General features: G+C 39.9%; 2 protein-coding genes across 2 annotated transcripts; both read left to right on the top strand.

The window, feature by feature from the left end:
* The first annotated feature begins 2,420 nt into the window (after positions 1–2,420).
* ndufs2 (NADH:ubiquinone oxidoreductase core subunit S2) lies at positions 2,421–14,659 on the top strand. Its single transcript, XM_034105979.1, has 14 exons — positions 2,421–2,558; positions 6,295–6,398; positions 6,934–7,124; positions 7,503–7,623; positions 8,206–8,318; positions 8,606–8,680; positions 8,816–8,893; positions 8,984–9,069; positions 9,178–9,297; positions 12,594–12,723; positions 13,310–13,405; positions 13,864–13,947; positions 14,312–14,369; positions 14,456–14,659. The coding sequence occupies exons 1-14, from the start codon at positions 2,452–2,454 to the stop codon at positions 14,491–14,493; spliced, it is 1,401 nt and encodes a 466-aa protein (XP_033961870.1). The 5' UTR covers positions 2,421–2,451; the 3' UTR covers positions 14,494–14,659.
* Positions 14,660–14,862: 203 nt separating this feature from the next.
* fcer1g (Fc epsilon receptor IgFc epsilon receptor Ig) lies at positions 14,863–20,703 on the top strand. The gene is made up of 5 exons (XM_034105980.2): positions 14,863–15,054; positions 17,855–17,946; positions 18,851–18,901; positions 19,927–19,950; positions 20,069–20,703. The coding sequence occupies exons 1-5, from the start codon at positions 14,991–14,993 to the stop codon at positions 20,120–20,122; spliced, it is 285 nt and encodes a 94-aa protein (XP_033961871.1). The 5' UTR covers positions 14,863–14,990; the 3' UTR covers positions 20,123–20,703.
* Positions 20,704–21,223: the final 520 nt, after the last annotated feature.

Here is a 21,223-nt window from a genome sequence, read left to right as displayed (position 1 = left end):
GATTCCACTGAGACAGGAAGAAGAGTTGTGTCAACAGCGGAGCCTGAATTCAGGACGTGTTTCACATCAGAAGGGTGTATCAGTGTATAAAGGAAACCCTAGTGCCAAGTGTTCATGTTGTTATTCACCTTAAACCATGTATATGCAGTAGAAGCTCCTTCTATTGGTGACTGTTGCTTTATAAACCAGGCTCGAGGCTTTGAGTCATTCTCAGACATTTTCGTAGGCTGGAGCCTTTTTCCTCTGAGCTCCTCACTACAAGCTCGGTGCAGACAGAGAGAAAAACACAGATGTTGGGTTTAGAACTGAGTGGCCTTATAGGGGAACATGTCGTACATTTCCATTTTGAATCATTCCTCATCGTCTGTCTGCCAAAAAAAACGGCCGGAGGAGAATGTGTAAGGAGAGGTTCAATGAAGGCTTGTCCACAATATTGACATGTAGTAGAGTATGACTGTGAGCAGGGTTGGAGTTATGTGGGAGCCAATGGGAGCTGAGCTCCCACAAGGAGGGGTCTGAGCTCCCACGGACGCAGTGAAATCATACATCTGTGGGGGTCGCTAATACATTACCAACAACCATTATTTGAATCACAAATAATGCATGTGTCAATGTAATGAGTATTATTTACATTAACGAGGTAAATAGGCTAAAAGAAAAACATGTTTTCCAAAAGAACTACGCATCTCTTGAATGACAATATGCCTGCGCTGCACCTCAAAGGTGCGCAATACATAATTAGGCAATCTATGCCTGTGAGCGTGCTGCGCGAGCCGAGAAGGTGTGTGTGCGTAGTTGAACCTTTTCATATTTAAGTTTGTAGCAAGTAGAGGGCTGCTGCTGCTGCGCGTGTGCGCGCACGCATGCGTTAGTTTTAAAGACCCCCATAGAGCTCAGTTTATAACTCGAACCCTGACTGTGAGTGTGTGTGTGGGTGTGTGAGTGTGAGAGAGAGATCAAGAGGGAGTGTTTGGGCACTGGCACGCACATCGATTTGTACAGTGTGTTTGTATAGATGTGTGAATGACGGCGTGTGTATGGGAAGCATACTGTAAACACGCAGCACACGACTCCAGTGCGCGCGACTATTGTATGCATGTCCGTGTGTATACAGTATGTGTGTGCGTGTCAAAGTGTGTGTGTGTGTGTGTGTGTGTGTGTGTGTGTGTGTGTGTGTGTGTGTGTGTGTGTGTGTGTGTGTGTGTGTGTGTGTGTGTGTGTGTGTGTGTGTGTGTGTGTGTGTGTGCTTCAGTATATATCCATATCATTTCTCTCACAATCCTGTCACAGTACTTTTATACCTCTGGTAGGACTGTATCCTGTATTATTGTGTCTTTGAATTTAGAAAATCCAATGTTTATCTTATTGTACTGTTCTTCGTAGCAGAGACAACTGTTCAAAAGATGTACAACGAACGTTATCAAACTCTCATTTTTTAATTTCATTATCTTCAATATTTTTTAAAAATGGTATGTAATTATTTTTCCACAGTATTACATAAATAAAAGCACTGTTTTTTATAATAAAGCCGAGTTTTTTCATTTTTGGTCATTGGCTTTAAATGTACAGCTTCCATTGTTTGTGTAATAAGCATAAAAGCTAAAATATTTTAGGGGGAGTGGAGAACACAAATCTGGAGTGTATGCTTAGAAGCAGCAGTACAGACTTTATTTAAAGAATAGTAAAGTTTAAAAAAGGTCCTTTAAGTATCTTACATTCTGCCTACCCTTTTCTTTATGACACTGTAGTATGGGCTGCGAATAGCGATAAATAAAACGGGTTTCAGGAGGTTGGAGTCTTATAATAGTTGCGATTTGTTCTTTAATAAAGACAAATATATTGTGTGATATATTTTACAAAGTAAACTGGAAACATGAATACGCTTCTCTTTCTTGAGTTGCTCTTAATGTTGATACACACAAATAGAAATACAGCTGTAAGGACGATAAAGCTGAACAGAGCTTAAGATAAAGACTGCTATGTACTGTACATATATGAAAAGATAGATAGACATTGAGACAATAGATAGATGATAGATAGTTAGATAGATACTTTATGTATCCCTAGTTGAGAAATTGTTTTGTCACAGCAGCAGTGTGCAAGAATTATAACATTTCTTAAAAATATAATTTAAAAAATAAACATTCTTGGCATTATATACATATTCACAGTAGAAACTACTATATTCAGAAGAATATTTAAGAATACAAACTATAAAATAAACAGGATAAATGAGAATACTCTCTTATATACCAATCTACTAAAGGGACAGAAACATACAGTATAAATACAATAAAATGAAAACGTTGATGAAGCAGTTCGTCAGGCAGCAGTTCGTGCTATAAACCGATAGGTGGCAGACACGTTTTTAACTGAATGCACCTTCTTAACTACAAAAGAAGAAACTCCTCTACGTCATTGGCCACGGCCAGTGTAGCACTAACAGCCAAAATGGCGGGCACGATGTTGAGGTCGCTTACTAAACTAGGACGTCCTTCAACAAAATTGATATTAAATAATAATTTGCTGAGCCCTGCCTGTACTGTCGTGCAGAACAGGTAAGATAACAAGAATACGAAACGTGACGTTTTGTGTGGACAATGTGTGGGTTGCCGTGTTAGCTTGAGCGTCAGATAAATATTCATACTGACACACAGGCATATGTTAGCATAACGCTTAAAAAACCGACCTGCAAAATAATTATAATCACCTGCAACAGTATGTAGTTTCTTTCTGAATGGAAAATGTATTTATCAATGCACGCAGAATGTAATTATCATACAAATATAGCAATGTCATCCTTTAAAGCGGCGTTTGTCTAAGGGTAAACTAGCTATTGTGCTATCTAGTTGCTAGTGTTACCTAAACTGTTACCTAAAGTTAGCTTAGCTTTCTGATTAGCTAATGTCACTCCGTGTTTATCGTTGTTTTGCAGCTTTAATGCTGTATGTAAAGTCAACCTATAGGTGGTATACTGGTTATGATGCTCCCAAAATAGTGTGTTACCTGCATTACATTCTAGCTATATGTAAGACCTTTGACACTAATGGTAAACATGTGAAGAAGCCTGCTTCCGACCCATCGCTATTATCAGAATCAGTCGTATATTTCACTTTAGGCTTAGAGGTCTCTACAATGTGTTTTTGTTCCTAACATGTAATGTGTTGATTAGATTATGTAGCAGTGGCACCAATGTCAAGCAGACTTCAACAGGAAAGCTTGTTATTGGCGTAATCTGATACCGAGGGAGTTCTACAGATGCTTTAGGATAGGGTGACCATATTTTGATTTCCAAAAAAGAGGACATGCTGCCCCCAGCCTCGAGATACTTAATGATACTCAAAGATGCCTTATTGTTTTAAAGTATGCCTCCTCTGTATGGATATACAATTATTATTTATATTATTTTACTGTATATAACACAATAATATCTCTCTGTAACCAAAGACACACCAAACCAAGCTTACTCAACAATCAACATGCTTTATTATGCCTAGAATTATCTCTGACAAATCTCAAATGCACAAGAATAACTTAAACATCAACCTGTAACAAAATAATAGCTCTCTTTTCAAGTCTTACTGGACAAAAATAAATAACAAAATATATGAAATAGTAGAAAATAGAAAATCCAGCTTTAACAAATAATCTCTTTGTATCTTGTCAATGTAAACAATAAAACAGTAACCTCACAAAGATACTAATCTAATTATTTTAAAAGTGCACTATGCAGTTTTGGATTTCACATTTGCATAATTGCCATTAGTGAACATAACATAACATTTGATTACCTAAATCAAACCAAACACATTTTGAGGCACCATGAACCAAATATAAGCCTACTTTAAATGTTTGTAAACACAATTACAGGCCCTGTCATTGTAAACAACAACAGTGAAACGACAACTTTTCACATATTTCTAGCTTCAAACAGTTTTCTAGGGTCCCAATTTAAAATTAAAAGTTTAAAGTTTCTCTCCCACAGCTACATAGCTTTCTCTCTCTGCATAGCTGCATACTTCAATCTTCTTCATCCTGCTTTTCTTCTTCATCCTCCTTGTGTGCCCATCGATATTCAGCTGTGGAGCTGATCTTTCCCAGCTGTTTTCGGTTGCTCAACAAATAAGCATGAAAGTCTTTGCAAGACATGTCTTTCAAATTGTATTGCACAATTAGAATCCCCTTCAGTGACTCAACAGACAGCTGGTTCCTCTCCTTGGTCCACTGGCTCTGCATCAGTGAGAAAACCCTCTCAACATTTGCATTGTGAGAGGAAAGTGCAAAGACAAACTGTGCAATCTTCAGTAGTTCTGAGTAACATGCAATGCTTTTGGCCTTCTCAAAATATTTGGTCCACTTCTGGTGCACCTGCAGGCCACTGAACTCCTCATCACGGTTGCACCTTTCTGTGAATCTCTTCAGATTGGTGACCTGGTCAAAACACTTGACATCATCCATTACCCCCCCCCCCTTCTCTCCTAGGAACTTGATGCAGGCCTCCACATCATTCCACTCTGGTGGCTCACTCAGATCCATCCACGTGAATGTGGAGAACTCTTCCACGGGAGTCATCCACTTCTCCAGATACTCCAGACATGTACTGTACAGGCCTTGCACATCAGCACAGAACTGGTCATAGTCCTTACCAAGTCCATCACTACGCTTTTGTGCCAGTAGTCCCTTAACTTTAAGGGACATGAAGTTGTTGCTCTTGCGTTCAAGAAGAATGGTGCGGATGCTGTTCATTATTTTCTTTACCTCCATAATGGAGTTCTTCTCCTTTTCCATGTCTTGAATGTGGGTGTGGAACGCAGACATGAGTGAGTGCATGTGCCAGAGGTAGATCTCACTGAATTCGTTTTCAAAACACTTCTTGATCACTATGGGTGGTTTTTGCTGAGACAGAAAGAATGCTTTTAAGGCTGGAAACATCTGTATCATCCTCTCAATGCCTGGGAACAATGACAGCCACCTTGTCTTGCTGTGAGAAAGCATCTTTCTGTATTCAATGTCAACAAAATCCCAGTACTCCTTCAGGCTCTCAGTGCGCACAGTGTAAATGTGGAAGTACTGGTAGATTTGATTTGAACATGATATTCTCAAGGTCAATATCTATTGTGTCTGCTGTGATGAACACAATGATTCAATATGTGTGCTGGGCAACCCACACCGATCAGAGTGTTCTTCTGCAGCAACCTCTTCACATCTGCAAACACATTCTTTCCCCCTTCATCACGTCAGATTCCTCCAAAGTTTGTGTTGCAATTGTCGCCCGTAAATGCAATGCATTTTTCAGACATAGTTTTTTGCCAATGTTTCAATGAGATATTGTGCAATGGTTTCTGCTGTCTCATTTGGTGTGTCTTTAACCTCGATTTATTGTGTTTGCATGCCACCCCTCTTCCAGTCAAAGTACTGGATTATGATTGGGAATATTTTCCCTGCTCCGTGGTTACTCCCGTCTGTAGAAACACCGCCGTACTGGATTTCTTTGAGTGCTTCATGTGCGACATCAATCGAGTGGGGCGCTATAACACCATTGACAATGGCTTCGGTTTTAGTGCGCGCACTACTGCATTTTTTGGCAGTGTCAGAGTCTGGAAATGCTTTTTTTAGCAAGGCACTTGTGCAATCCATAGATCTGTAGCTGTTGTGAAGTTTCAGTGTGAAATGCAAACGCACCCTCCGCTGCATTTACAGCATCCTCTGTTTTGCCTGGTCTAACAAAGAAGTCTGTCAACTTTGCCGACAAACTCTCACCTTGCACAGCTTTCCTATGTTTGTCTGTGTCCATGTGCGCTTTAAGATCGCCTGCACCTTTATTGGACACACACACACGTATGTGCAAGCTTTGCACAAGGTGCACTCCGCCTCCCATTTGTCGGGTCGGTACATTTGGAATTTCTTCTGCAATTCATCTGTAAAAGTACATTTGCGCTTTGGCATTGTGAATGTGAGCTGCGGTCCGCTCTGTCCCCTTCCTCTGTGTGTGTGTGTCAGCGTAGTTGTAGAGCCGCCCACAAAGCTTCAGACTCAGGGATTACGTCGCACACGCAACAGAGTACCGTAGTATTCTGTGCAATGCGCCAGTCAATTTAAGTACATGCAAACGGTCCGCGAAACCCGGACATTCTCATGAATTTATAAACCCCCCCCGGACGACCCGGACATGTCCGGGCAAAAGAGGACGTTTGGTCAAAGTACATACTTTGGGTTAAAATGCTGTTTTTGTCGTTAATTGTCTGCCTAAACAATGAAGAAAGATACCGTACCTCATGTTCAATGCTTTTACAGGCAGAAACAATGGCAGCCAGATGTGGAGTATACAGAGCAATTTGCCGGGGCCGTGATGTACCCCACTGCTGTTAACGAGAAATGGGTCCCACCACCATGGAATGGTACCGTCATCACACACACACACACACACACACACACACACACACACACACACACACACACACACACACACACACACACACACACACACACACACACACACACACACACACACACACACACACACACACACACACAGTCTCACATTTAGGGCTAAGACTGTGTGGAAGCTAACAACATTGACACTATATTTATAAAAAACAAGTATTATACTTGAACCTATTTCCATTATTTTCCATGGTGTTGTCAGTCCACCAACCCTTTTAAAGACATGTCTTCAGTGTCACAACACTGTTTACATGTACACAGAGCACTGGATTTTAACACATTGGGCAGCTACATAGCTACATAAAGTAATAAAATAATACAAATTGTTCCTACATAGGCAATAGATGATTTATTGAACTGTTTGTGTTGTCTATCGGTTGCTTTCTTAGTTATTTGTATTAGAAAGCATATCCTAAAGCAATACTAATTGTTCTGCTCTCCATGAACTCAATTGGCTAACCTTCCCTGTATGTGTTTTGCTCCTCGCAGACAAAGTTCCTGATGCAGTGAAGGATGTGTCTAACCTGACCATCAACTTTGGCCCCCAGCATCCTGCAGCTCACGGCGTGCTGCGTCTAGTCCTGGAGCTCAGCGGAGAGTCCGTCAAGAAGTGTGACCCACACATAGGCCTGCTTCACCGTGGCACCGAGAAGCTCATTGAGTACAAGACCTACCTGCAGGTACTCGACCACTGATGATATCTGTCATTAGTTTGTACCCTTATAAACGTCTAAGGTAGTGGGTTGAAGAGCACATTGGATGTTGATCTGTGCTATTTGGTTTTTAGCCAGTCTAAGGACAGCAAATTGCATCAGAACCCATTGCAAAAATGATGTTTTTTTGCAATGTTCACGACCACATCCTCTGGAGATTGAGTTGTGTTTACTTGGTAAAACGTAGCTGGTGCCCGAGCAAAGGAACACCCCCTCACTTTAAAAGGACAATATTCAACTTCTCACCTCAACAGTCTTGATTAACAGACCTTTCTCATGTGTCATTTGTCCCGCAATTGTTTTGGAATTCCCTTAACCGAAACACTTCTTCTTTTTTGACCACAGGCTCTGCCCTACTTTGACCGCCTGGACTATGTTTCCATGATGTGTAATGAGGAGGCCTACTCTCTGGCTGTGGAGAAGCTGCTCAACATCCAGGCCCCCCCCCGTGCACAGTGGATCAGAGGTTCGGACTGGCATTGTCTGCTGATTCTGCAACGGCTATAGATTTGAAATCAAATTATTTAAGGCCTAAAAATACCGTGAATATATATTTTTAGAGGACCTATTTTTGCCATTCATAACAGGCTGTTGTATTAGACGTTAAATGTTATAGTGCTATAACTCGTGAAATTCAGAATAAACAAATACTACTGATTTGAAAGGGATTCTGGTTTCGACAGATATAATGCATTAGAATTACACAAACACCAATTATTGTTAATTAATAATCCTAACCCCCTGTGTTCCTACAATCTTGTATCTGTCAGTTGCGGTCAATGGTCATAGTTCTACATCCAATGATAATGGTTAATAGAATATTCAAATGTTTACAGGGTTACATTTTAAAAGCATTTTTCTGTCCAACACCTAAAGAGAGAAGAAGTATATTGCAAATCTTCTCACTTGATCGGCTAGGAACACGTGAAATGTTGTTACATTTGTTTGACAAATGACTTAAAATCAATAATTGATTTAAAAATAAAAAAATGACTTATTTATTTCTTGTCAATAGTCCTAAATGGTTTGTTGTGTTTTTGTTTTGCAGTTCTGTACGGAGAGCTGACCCGCATCCTGAACCACATCATGGCCATCACTACGCACGCCCTTGACATCGGTGCCATGACCCCCTTCTTCTGGTTGTTCGAGGAGCGAGAGAAGGTCAGAGCCAGCCTGTCCTTTATTTGTTTTAAACATTGTTTATTCTGTATTGCACTTGCTTGCAACATTCTTAAAAAATCAATACCATTTGGCACGTGAGACACGCATTACCTTAAAGTTCCTCAAAAGAAGAAATCAAGTTACTGAAAAACATTCAAGTTGGAGTAAACGGAACATCTGTGACCCATAGAAGTGACTATAGTTTCATATTCACGGAAAATCAAGCTAATTGTAAATAAATGTGGATGCCCCTTTTCACTCTCACTGTGATCTTTGTTTCCTCCCAGATGTTTGAGTTTTATGAGCGAGTGTCTGGAGCCAGAATGCACGCTGCATACATCAGACCTGGCGGTGTGCATCAGGTAAAATAACTCATTTTAAACAACACAATTAAGCTATCTCTTAGTGAGAATTGTGTACGTAAGATGTATCAATTATTTTACCTGTAGACCACTTTATCAGATCATGATCAGTGTTAATGATCTTATGTGTTTCAGGATATGCCCGTTGGCCTGATGGACGACATCTATGAGTGGTGCAAGAACTTCTCCATTAGAATCGATGAAGTAGAAGAGGTGACTTCTTCTATATGTTTTGATCTTTACACGATAATGATGTGGTGAAAATCTATCATTAAATGCTCAAATTTGTTTTCTTCTTGCCAGATGCTGACCAACAATCGTATCTGGAAGAAGCGTACCGTGGACATCGGGGTGGTGACGGCAGAGGAAGCCCTCAACTACGGCTTCAGGTAAACCACCTATTCCCCTTCAATTCCCTTTTATGAAATGCACACACATTTTTGGTTGGTATGATATTTCTACACCTCTCTTCTCACCCCCCCCCCCCCCCCCCCCAGTGGAGTGATGCTGCGCGGGTCAGGCATCAAGTGGGACCTGAGGAAATCTCAGCCTTACGACAAGTACGACGAGGTGGAGTTCGACATCCCCATCGGAAGCAACGGAGACTGCTATGACAGGTGAAAGACTTCTATTGGTTAGCGCTCCAACACATTGTACGTGATGGGCCATGGGGCGGGACCTCTGAGCAGTTGACCAATCACAACAGAGCCAGCCAGCTAACCAATCAGAGCAGACTGGGCTCTTGTTTCAAACAGAGGGTGAAAAGAGGTGCTGCAGCACAGGCAGAAAAATAAAGAGCTTTTTGAACATTAAAGCATGGAGACATGTCACAGAGTCACTACATACAAAAATAAAACTGAAAATTAGCATTATAGGGCCCCTTTAATCTACAAATAAACACTCATGTGGAAAGGAAGATATTTGTCCGACATACAGATGTAGCGCTTCATTTCAGACGCCTACCCGTGCGGGTCCGTGATCGGCACGGGGTGGGCCCCTGCTGAAAAGGAAAACCCCCGCAGGACATGAAACGCCCCCTTGATAAATACATTTAATTATAATGAAACCAGCTGCAATGGATCATGGATCCACCAGGGGGAGCCGTGAAAAGCTGCCACACTGTAAACAGCTGATCTACAGGTATCTGATATAACGGATATTTGTTAAGATCCATATGTCACGAATAGGATCATATTCTATGCTAAATAAGAGACATGTAATCATTTACTAAACATCACCATGTTTTTATTTAACAAAATAATGTTTAATTCACGTTGGCGTAAGTACAATACCATCGCTATGTTTTTAGATCAGGAAATGCATCCAGACTCAAACAAACGATTTTCAATCATCATCCTCACGATCATTTCATGTATCATATGTTCGCGAGTTGAAATGAATGCACTAAATTGAATCCACGTGAGTTTACAACAACAAAAATAATCGCTTTGTTTTTATATCACATCCGACCGGAGGAAAATGCAGCGGCTCTCACTACCGATCATCCTAATCCCACGGGTAAACAATAATATGTACAGTGTTAATAGTTTACTGTATTATTAGTGTCTAATATTACTGGGGATTTCGGAATGGTACTGGATTTTGATTTATTGTATCGGCTTCATATCGCAATATATTCCCGAAGTCTGAAATGCAAAAATGTCCCACATTAGGGCAATTCACCCTACATTTAACCATTCAAACAAAATCATATTTAGTTTCTTTTTAACAAAATAAATGTGGTTTAATCCACATAATTGACTGTGTTAATTGTTTACTGTAGTATTGTGGACATTACTTTTCGCTGCTTGTTGTACCTGGTTAGAAGCTAAACTGCATTTCGTTGTCTCAGTACCTGCAACATGTGCAATAACAATAAAGTTGAATCTAATCTTGAGCAGGAACAAATGTATTTAGGCTACTTAGTACATATCTGACATAAACGATTAAACACATTTGTGCATTCTTTAAACCGAGTCAAGCCGAGTCCGGAGGTGGCGGCACATTAAAGTGTGCACCTGATTGTTTAACTTGAAGGTGCCTGATGACATTTAATCATTCAAACAAAATCATATTTCGTTTATTTTTAACGGAATAAATGTGGTTTAATCCACATAATTTAGGCCTACTGTGTTAATTGTTTACTGTAGCATTGTTTAACTTGAAGGTGCCTGATGTGAACATTTCCAGAAGAACTCTAGCTTGAATGGCCTTTGTATGTGTATACAGTAGGCCTACAGTACAGCCCAGCCATGTACACCTTCCTTTTTTCCCGTCCAAAGTTTGAATTGGATAAATATCTTCTTCATCTCTCTCCATTTCCCGCCGTCTCTCTTCGGTTCCCGTCATCCCTCTTCGTCTCGTTTCGTATCACTCCGTTTACCTGATTACCTCACCCCCTCCTTGGTAAATACATCCTGTTGAGCAGGATCTACAGTTTCCAGTATTTTCCGTTTCGTAAAATGATAAAATACGGCGAAGATATTAAAATATGTGCTTCCATTATTCATACTTCTGAAATATATCTGTATTAACTTTATATCATCGTATCTCCGTGTTTACTGGGTATTTTTTGCATGAAACAAAGACTGGGATATAGTTTCAAGCCAGTACTTTCGACAGAAACACACAATGTTGTCCGGACTGTTGTTTTTATGCGGCACCGGCTTGAACAGGTCATGTGATCTGATCACGCCGGTGTGACGGTCGACTCCAAAGGGTTAATATTAAATACATATTATAAGTATTTTTACAACTTGTATTTAGAAATACTCTGTTGTAATTATTGATGCATACATGTGTTCATCCATTCAATGTGGCATCTGCTATAATGGGGTTAATGTATGATATTACTTAATAATACAATACATTATAATATATGATATGATAATTACATTTTAGTTTTATTCATTTCTTATTTCATAGTTTCTTATTATTATTTTTATCGCTCATCTTATTTTTGATTTTATTAATCTGTGTGAATCTGTGCTGTCCTGTTTTTCACTCTCACCCTGTTGCTGTTTGAACTACTGAATTTCCCCACGGGATTAATAAAGGTCCATCTTATCTTATCTTAATGTATAAGTTGATTTACTTCAATCTACTGTACTGTGTAAAAACACCCCAACAATATTACAAGAAATATACTGCATAAAACAAACTATATACTTTATTTGATCTAAAATATTGATGTGTTTTCATTATAGTAGCTTGTGAAAACCATACAGTAACAAATAAGTGATTAAATGGTACAGTATTCAGCAAACACAACTGCAGAGCTGCAAACATTGAAACAGACTAAGTTCTCCAACACCCAGTTGTCTTTGTTTATTTTGTGAATGAAGCGCCATCTCATGGTTAAATCCTGTAATTGAACAAATGGGGAGATTGGGCAACGCCCTCTAGCAATTTGGCAACACCCCCAGCCACTGGCATCCGCTGGGCTTTCGACTGGGACACACCCATGTGAGTCTGATCTGGAGTGCTACATCTGCAAGAGTTGCGATGATATGTCATAGCTATTTTATAAAAGCTGCTTCGATCCAACATGTACAATTCTGCTGCAAGTAGGTCATATTGAACATTGAATTCTGGCACCCTGTCCATCAGAAAGTATTTTATGGCTTTCCCCGGACACCATATGTAAATAAATCATGGTTTTTCTGCAGATAAAGCTCAATGTTACTGGTTAAGCATTTCCATTGATGCAGCACAGGCAGTGCCTTCTTTCCTGTTCAGTTCTCTTATCACAGATGTTGAGAAATGACTCTGAGTTGAGCTGTTGGGAGCAAATGATGAGAAATAACGATGTCTATTTGTGTGATCAACTCTTGAAGGTGATCATAATCTGTGGATGATTTCCTGACTTGTGTTATCAGTCTGTAGCTGACTGTTTTATCTGCGTGTGGTCCAGGTATTTGTGCAGGATGGAGGAGATGAGGCAGTCGCTGCGCATCGTGCTGCAGGCTCTCAACAAGATGCCAGAAGGAGAGATTAAGGTGGACGATGCCAAGGTGGCCCCACCCAAGAGGTCTGAGATGAAGGTGAGCTGGAGTGGGGATACCTTAACCCCCCCCCCCGCACAATATCATTTTCCATTCCATCCTATAAGCTGGTTTGATTACGCAAATGTAAAAAACGTTTTTCCTGCTTGGACTTTCCCCTCATCTCTTCTATGAGTTTGTTAAATGTCAGTTGTGTTATCTTCATACTGTCATCGTTACAGAGTAAGCCACTTCTGCAATAAAAAGCACCTTAATTTGGCCGCCCTTAAGTTCTGAGATCACTTCCTGTAATGCTTGTGTGCTGCTACCATCTAATCGGAGATACAGGGTCCCACGATTCAATAAAGTCAGACTGAAGCACTCCTTTGTGCATCAGTCAGTCCTCACAGTAAATACAGAGCTAAATCCCAGACCAAATGCATGTTTTTCTCTCACTGATTGTGCTGTTATGTTAAATGTTTGTGTTTCATGTATTTGTGTATGCATATTTGTCTGTTGATGTTGGACATGGAGCTGCTGTGACGCAAATCAAATTTCAGACTTGATCTGACAATAAAGTAATATCCTATCGTATCGTATCGTATCGTATCATCTGCTGAGACGTAACATGTGCTCTTTGTCCTAGAATTCCATGGAGTCTCTGATCCACCACTTTAAACTGTACACAGAGGGCTACCAGGTCCCTCCAGGCGCCACATACACAGCTGTGGAGGCCCCCAAGGTGAGAGACCCCATAAATGTATGTGTATAAAACCACATTTTCGTATTTTGACTGCTGTATAAATGCATCTGTAAATGCCCTAATCGAGCAAATCGATGTTAACCTTAAAAGGGTAGCACTTTGAAGATCCGTACTGTATACACTCGCTTCTTTGAGTCTTAATTAATTGTGAAGCCTTTGACGGCCCTAAGGGATATGCTTACGTGTGTGTGTGTGTGTGTGTGTGTGTGTGTGTGTGTGTGTGTGTGTGTGTGTGTGTGTGTGTGTGTGTGTGTGTGTGTGTGTGTGTGTGTGTGTGTGTGTGTGTGTGTGTGTGTGTGTGTGTGTGTGTGTGTGTGTGTGTGTGTGTGTGTGTGTGTGTGTGTGTGTGTGTGTGTGTGTGTGTGTGTGTGTGTGTGTGTGTGTGTGTGTGTGTGTGTGTGTGTGTGTGTGTGTGTGTGTGTGTGTGTGTGTTGCAGGGGGAGTTTGGTGTTTATTTGGTTTCAGACGGCTCCAGCAGACCCTACCGCTGCAAGATCAAAGCTCCCGGATTCGCTCACTTGGTACGCACTCAAAACTTCACAAGACACCGTGAAATATTAACACACCGGGCATCAATTATTTAGCATGTTTAACGGCTTGTCCTTAAGGCTACTTTTAGCTCATTAAGTGGATTTTATAAAGTACAATAGAAGCTTTTTAAAAGCCCCCCCCCCCCCACTCTCTCCGTCCTTCCTGCTAATGTTTAACGCAGTCATTTTCATTTCGGTATTCAAGGCTAAGATGTATTTTAAGGTTACATAAACAAACTATTGGAGTAGTTAGTGCATTAACTCCAGGCTATAATCCTATCAATGATGAATATTCAGTTTTCTCAGAGCTGCCCTGAATAGTAGTTCTTCTGTTAATACTTCTTCTCTTCTCTAGGCTAGTCTGGATAAAATGGCCAAAGGACACATGTTGGCTGATGTGGTGGCCATTATTGGTAAGAAGCTCTCAACTCGATACTATAAAAGAAAGTATTAGCTTTTGTATGAAGTTATACTGAGCCTTTTCTTTTTTTTCTAACAGGTACACAGGACATCGTCTTTGGCGAAGTTGACCGTTAGCGTGCTGGTTCCCTAAAGATGAGGATTCTTTCTCCTCTTCACTCATCTGTTAGTCATGTTCTCTTCCTGTTCACTTGTTGCTGTAGTGAGGCTTTGAGAGGTGACTCTGCTAATAACCAGTGATGTACAAATACACTTAATAAATATTTTATGATTGGACAGCAAAGTAGTGTGTTGTACTTTTCTTTTGGTACGATTTATAATCTTTTAAACATTTTATTTTTCAAAATCTCCATTTGCGTCACTTAACTGAGAATCAACTATTAAGCATGACAGCAGAGACCCAACCTCGATTGTTTGTCCTTGCTCTGGTTGGTGGTAAAAGGGGAGGGGTATGATGAGATCTAAGACCGATGGACCACAACTTCCCCTGTTGGCTGTGAGGTACGCAACATTTGAGTTTTCACCAGCACAGAGAAAAAGAAACCACCCACTAGTCATCGTCTTTACTGCGGCCACTGAAGGAGCCCAGTTGTCCGTGTCGAGCCTCCGGAAACATGGCCATGGGGGACAGGAGCCCGCTGCTCGTTATCAGTCTGTGGATGTGTTTCGGGAGAGCCGGTGAGTTGTGACACCAAACTGGGATAGACTGAACTTAAAGATGTTATATTGAATTCTCCGTTGGAGCTACAAACCCTAAAACTGAGCAGTGTGTGAACAGAAACTGGTTATTTAGGTAGCCAGTGTGAAGATAACCCAGTTTTGATGTTTTTGCTGTACACTACAATTAGTTTGTACATTGATGTTGGCGGGTGTTCATTTAGAGCAGTGAGGTTTTTTTTGGCCTTTCTCTTCAGTGTAGGCAGTTCCTGAGGAAATGGAAACCGGGCCTGTTGGTTCTGTTTCTTGTGGCAACATGGCGCTGAGGTGGACCACTTTTTAAACTACTTCATATGTTAACGCGGACCTCGGCACACCCTGCCTCTGCCCAAAAAGTTCCCTTTTTTCTTTTTGTTCCTCAATTTTTTTTTATTTTGCAACATATATTCAGTAATTATAGACGGCTACATAAAAAAAACCCATTTTCAATATGCACAACTTTATCGGTTCAACAGCGGTGAAACCCAGATTTTTTTTTAGAAATAATAGAAAATAAACCAAATGTACTATTTTCAGCACATGAGACATACCTATGTAGCCTTTAAATGGCTGTTCACGTTTTTTGGTGGAATAGGCAAGATGACGTTAAAGTGTGGTAAATAGAGTAGCGCTGAAGCACTCAAACATTTATTATGAAAAAATATTAAAGTACTAGTTAAACCCACTCCTCAAATTTGTGGATTTGATTATTTTACTTTTAACTCATTTAGGGTTTTTGTACTGTGTTCAGATTGACAGAAGCAATTCCAAGACAGCTTTTTTCTGACGTTTTACAGACCATTATTTATTGAATTTTTTTATTTTAGCTTTTAATTTCAAACCACACCTGACCACTTGTATTAATGTTGTGTAGAATTTCAAAAAAGAGAGCTCTCACTTTCAAATCATGTTTCCTCTATCCTCTCTCCACTAAAATACCTTCGTAACAACACATAGAACTGCACATTCAATAAATCGCATTTTAAAAAAAAAAAAAAATGTATTTAAAATTAAGCTACAGCCGAGTGTCGTGAGAGTCGTGAGAAACAGAAGTTCTCATCTTTGAAACTGCGCTGAGATCTGCTTGTATGATATGAGTTGCGGTTAAAGTGTTCGGACACATTTTTGAGTCACTCATTATCAGTCCATTGGTTATTTTAGGGGGCTTATACAGGGTTGGCTGTTTCCTTATAGCTGTAGTACACGCGAGTTGCGGAAACCAAAAGAGATGCTAGATAATACCCCACACATCAAATGTCCAATAATACCAGTCGATATCATGCGATACTCTGAAAAGGGAACATGATTTGGAAGTGTGAAATTGTTTCTCTGCATTTGACCCATCCTAGTGTTCGGAGCAGTGGGCTGCCATTTTGAACGGCGCCCAGGGAGCAGTGTTCAGGGACACCTCGGTAGCACTTGGTCTTGCTGGGACTTGAACTGGTGACCTTCCAGTTGCCAAGCCAAGTCCCTATCGACTTCGCCACCCCAAGTCCCTATCGACTTCGCCACCCCAAGTCCCTATCGACTTCGCCACCCCCACCCATACATGTAATTAATTCAAACAAGAAATACCCCACTTAATATGTGCCATAAAAGCCCATTAAAAGCTAAATACAAAATGACCTTGAACTGTGATTCATAAAAGGTCCATAAAAGTTAATCCATAAATGTGTCTTTTTGAGAGTTTGTATTATATTTGATGTGTCTCTTTATAGTGTAGAAGGGATCACCCGCCTTCGTTATTCATATTTACAAAACTCAATTCAGAAAGAGAGGAACTAACGACATAGTCCAACATAAATCCACAGTCCCTAATCATTTCCTTCAAAGTTAGTCTTATACAATCAAGCGGTTTTATCACTTGATGTTTTTATTCAATACCTGCAAACCCAAGGCCAACATATTCAAGAAGATCGCTGTATGTATTCAGAAACGCCAAAGAAACCATGACCCTATGTCACTGCTTTGGAAGGACTTTGCTTCGAATTCTTCCGCGATCGAAGGATAAAGAAAAGATGTGTGTAAGAAGTAGATGCCTTTAAAAGCTGACTTCCCGTCGTGTTTGGTAAAAGCACTTATGCAGGTACAATTTCCAGACTCAATATTTCACACTGCAGAAGGAGAAGCGGTTGTTGTTCATTACAGCTTAAAATGATATGCTTCTGATGTGTTGCAAACAGATAACACAACCCACCCTTTTTATTATTACATTTCCTTGATGAGTTGATTAACTGAAACTCAAACGCTACTTTTACTGGGGACTGTGTGTGTTTTATTTCCGCTATTGTTTGCATGGCTGTAACTATCTCACCCTGTACTGAAAAAACTAAAACGTTTAATTAAATATATTACGTCAAAGAATTTCACATAACTGTATTAGGTTAGTTGAAAGCATTAATATTAAGTTTAAATAGGTTCAAGTTAATATAATTGCTTTCAACTAACCTAATATAGTTATGTGAAATTTGCTGACAGAATACATTTAATTAAAGTCAACGTTTCAGTTTTTCAGTGTAGACATATCATGTTTTCACCATTTTGATTTCACCATCTCAGATTGTGACGCCACAGTTACTCAATATGCCGTTTTGTAAATGAGAATCAGAAAAAAGAGCGCCCATCTTCACAGGAGAACCAACATGACAGTAAACAATAAGCAATAGTTAAGCTAACCTTTTGGAGGAAGTACTTGATGATGATGGTGTTTTTCTAATTATTTTTTATAGTAACATGGGGAAGGGATATGAATTAATATAAGTAACTATCTTTGTTTCCTCAGCTGCCTTCACAGAACCATACGTGTGTTACGTGCTGGATGGCATCCTGTTTTTGTACGGCATTATCCTGACGGCGCTCTACTGCAGAATCAAGGTTTGAATGATACACACTTGCCTTTACACACATTTATACTCTATCAGTGGCGGTGCTAGACTTATTTCACTGGGGGGGCCAGGATGGGGCCAATACTTTTAATGAGAAGGGCACATTTAATGGAGGAAGAAGGAGATTTTAAGTCAAAGCACATGTAAAAAAATAAATAAAATACCATTATTGATGTTTGATTTAGTAACAGAGTCAATGACTTACTAGAATTTTTATTTTTTATTTTGTTGTTACTTTGTCCCAAGATACCGGACATTAAAAGAAGTTTGGGGTAATAAATACATGATTTATTCAGCCAAACTCTGCTTTTAGCTTATTTGTTAATATTAGTTTTAGTCACAACATTTTGTCAGTTTCAACCATAGACTGTATATATAAAGGTTTCAACTCATTGAAATGATATATCCCAGGTTACAGCACAGTAACTTAGTATTGTACATTAATTGTATTATCGAAGATGTATTCTTTTGGAGGGGGGCCACAGGGGGGTCCAAGCTCTGTGTAACTAGCCACTAGACTAGAACCACCCATGCTGTACATCAGATGTATTTAATATGGAAGAACAGATTATATTTTGAACTGAATGACTTACTTTTTAAGTAATCCGACATTATGGATATACCATAGGGTGTCATCAGCATGCTTCACATTCAGAAAGGGACAACAAGTATCAATCACATTTAGAATACAGAATATATGCTGATGTAGTGGCATACAACACTTCTATTTGTTTATTGTGGCAGATGAATGTTTTGCTATACCGAAATAAGACTTCTTTGCTTTCGACACCTAATGTACCAAGAGAGTACATTTAGAGCGACTAAACAACTGTTAATGGACGGTGAAACTACAGTGTGACGTGTCTCTCACTAATGTAACTCTGTCTATAAAGGTCAAAAATGCGAGGCTGGCTAAAGCTAAGATCGGCAAGTCGGCCAAGAAGGTAAAGATACACACACACACACACACACACACACACACACACACACACACACACACGCGTGCACACACACGCACACACACTGTACATGTGTGATTAAATAGATGACTCATCGTCTGAAATAACTGTTCAGAACACAATTAACCACAGCACTTACTGGAGTTCCAGTGAACAACTAGACACAGAGCTTCTGTGGAGGCAAACATAAACGTAACTGGTCACGTCTAACCTCAGTAGGCAAACAGCGATAGGAAACACCTCTATGGTTTTTTCTGCGGCCCCACACTTGCAGCTGTGTGCGGCCAGATAAGCTCTGCACCCGCGGCTGAATTGCTTTAATAGAAACATCTATGTTTTATAGTCATGTTCCTGTATGTGAAACTAAATTGCTAAGCATGCAGAGATAGAGCTTTTCATACTCACACTCAACCTCATTGCTTTATAGAAATAAACTGGAGATACATTGCACACTTGGTACATTATATTGTACTCAAACACATTCCTTTGTTTCATATTGTTTTTTATTGTGCCGAGTGTTGATAGCATACACTGTATATATATATATATATATATATATATATAGGTTTTACAGTTTAGGCGGGTGTTTTTGCAATGCCTGATAACATGCTGCTGAAAAGAGCGTGCGACCTGCTGCTTGACTGCTTTACTTATTTAAGTATATTATTTCCTATTACCAACCACAAACCTGCCTCGACACACACACACACACACACACACACACACACACACACACACACACACACACACACACACACACACACACACACACACACACACACACACACACACACACACACACACACACACACACACACACACACACACACACACACACACACACACACACACACACACACACTCTGAAGTGTACAGATCTGGTGTGTGTAGCTTGTTCTTCCTCTTTACAAAGATGTGTAAAGAGACGTTTATGTAGTCGTGGCCAACGAAAGACACTCTGAGTTATCTTTTATGAAATGTCTAATATTGCTGTTTTCCCTCCGTCACAGAGTCCTGAAGAGAGCGTCTACACGGTACGTTGTGATTCTGTGATGATGTAAAGCAAATGAGCGATTGCTGAATCCCTAAAAAAGACTTTGATACTATCTTTATATTTATATGTATATTTCCCCACTCTTTTTTTCCTTCCAGGGCTTGACTCTCCACGCCACGGACACGTATGAGACTATTGGGCAGAAGAAGTGATTCAATAAGCGAGAGACAGATGCCATTCTTCTACATCTTTTAAATATATTTAAATTTAGCTTTTATTTTGAGAGAATGTGAGAATGCGTGCAGTGTTCATTTCCCTTTTGCTATTTTATTTCTAATGTTATTAAAAAGGACGACACAGAAACAGGGAAGTTCAGCTGAAGATGGGAAACTGTTTACGCCTATTTTCTCTCTTGCACATTCTTGCATTTTTAAACTGTTATGCTTCCGACACATTATGTACAAAAACTCAAATTAAATGAATGTTACATTTTGTCTTTAAACTGTCCAACGATCTATCGCTTTGAGGCCATCTGTAAGGCATCTTATATAGGAGAGCCACACACAAGGTGGTGTGAGTGAATACATTTAAAGCCATTTTCAAGCCTGAGATACTGAGCAGTGTTACCTGTACGCCACAGGATGGCAGTGACGCATGCACGCACTCACGCACGCACACACACGCACGCACACACACTCTTCTTTCACAGACTGTTTTGTATGTAAAGTGCTGCCTGTAGGATGCATAGAGCTGTTGTACGAATAAAATCAATGTGAACTTGCTCATTACATAATGTTGTCTCTCTTTGAATTACAGTTGATAGTTAGGGGGACCCTGTCTCCTAGATATTACGTTTTGAAGGGAGTGGTAAACCTCCAGTCGTCATAAGGTAAACAACCACAAACAGAAATAAAAATGATAATTTTCTCACTGTGGTTTGCCAACGTACAGTTTGTATGAGGCTGCAAAAGATCTATGTCTGAAAAGCCATTTAGTTAGATTTAAAAAAAAAATAGGTGTCCGAAGTGTTGTGGTCGTGTTGGGGGAAACAATGCAGGAAAAGCCATATACAAAGTAGGTATGTCCTGCTTATTCCTGTTTTTCAGATTATGGAATTATTTTCTGGGGTGTTGACTGGGTTTATATCCCTTTTAAATGAATGGCTTAATTTGTTTTTCTCCTTTGGGAGGAGGCAGCTTTTGTCTTGGTGTCAGCCTTGTATAAAATCCAGCCTTTAAACTGCCACTCCGTGTCTTCTTTCACCTGCCCGATCAGAGCAAGTAAAGACGAGAAAATAACTGTCATGTACAAAC

The sequence above is a fragment of the Pseudochaenichthys georgianus genome, chromosome 18, assembly GCF_902827115.2.
Source record: "Pseudochaenichthys georgianus chromosome 18, fPseGeo1.2, whole genome shotgun sequence".
Lineage (NCBI taxonomy): Eukaryota > Metazoa > Chordata > Actinopteri > Perciformes > Channichthyidae > Pseudochaenichthys > Pseudochaenichthys georgianus.
Note: the sequence above shows the minus strand (reverse complement) of the source record. Positions and strands in the feature narration are given on the sequence as shown.

Excerpts from the sequence above, each read along its gene's own strand:
- ndufs2 (XM_034105979.1), top strand. The coding sequence starts at position 2,452 with ATGGCGGGCACGATGTTGAGGTCGCTTACTAAACTAGGACGTCCTTCA. Across the intron at positions 8,681-8,815 it reads GACCTGGCGGTGTGCATCAG|GATATGCCCGTTGGCCTGAT; the intron begins GTAAAATAACTC and ends TATGTGTTTCAG. Across the intron at positions 13,948-14,311 it reads CTCCCGGATTCGCTCACTTG|GCTAGTCTGGATAAAATGGC; the intron begins GTACGCACTCAA and ends TCTCTTCTCTAG.
- fcer1g (XM_034105980.2), top strand. The coding sequence starts at position 14,991 with ATGGCCATGGGGGACAGGAGCCCGCTGCTCGTTATCAGTCTGTGGATG. Across the intron at positions 18,902-19,926 it reads TCGGCAAGTCGGCCAAGAAG|AGTCCTGAAGAGAGCGTCTA; the intron begins GTAAAGATACAC and ends CCTCCGTCACAG. Across the intron at positions 19,951-20,068 it reads CTGAAGAGAGCGTCTACACG|GGCTTGACTCTCCACGCCAC; the intron begins GTACGTTGTGAT and ends TTTTCCTTCCAG.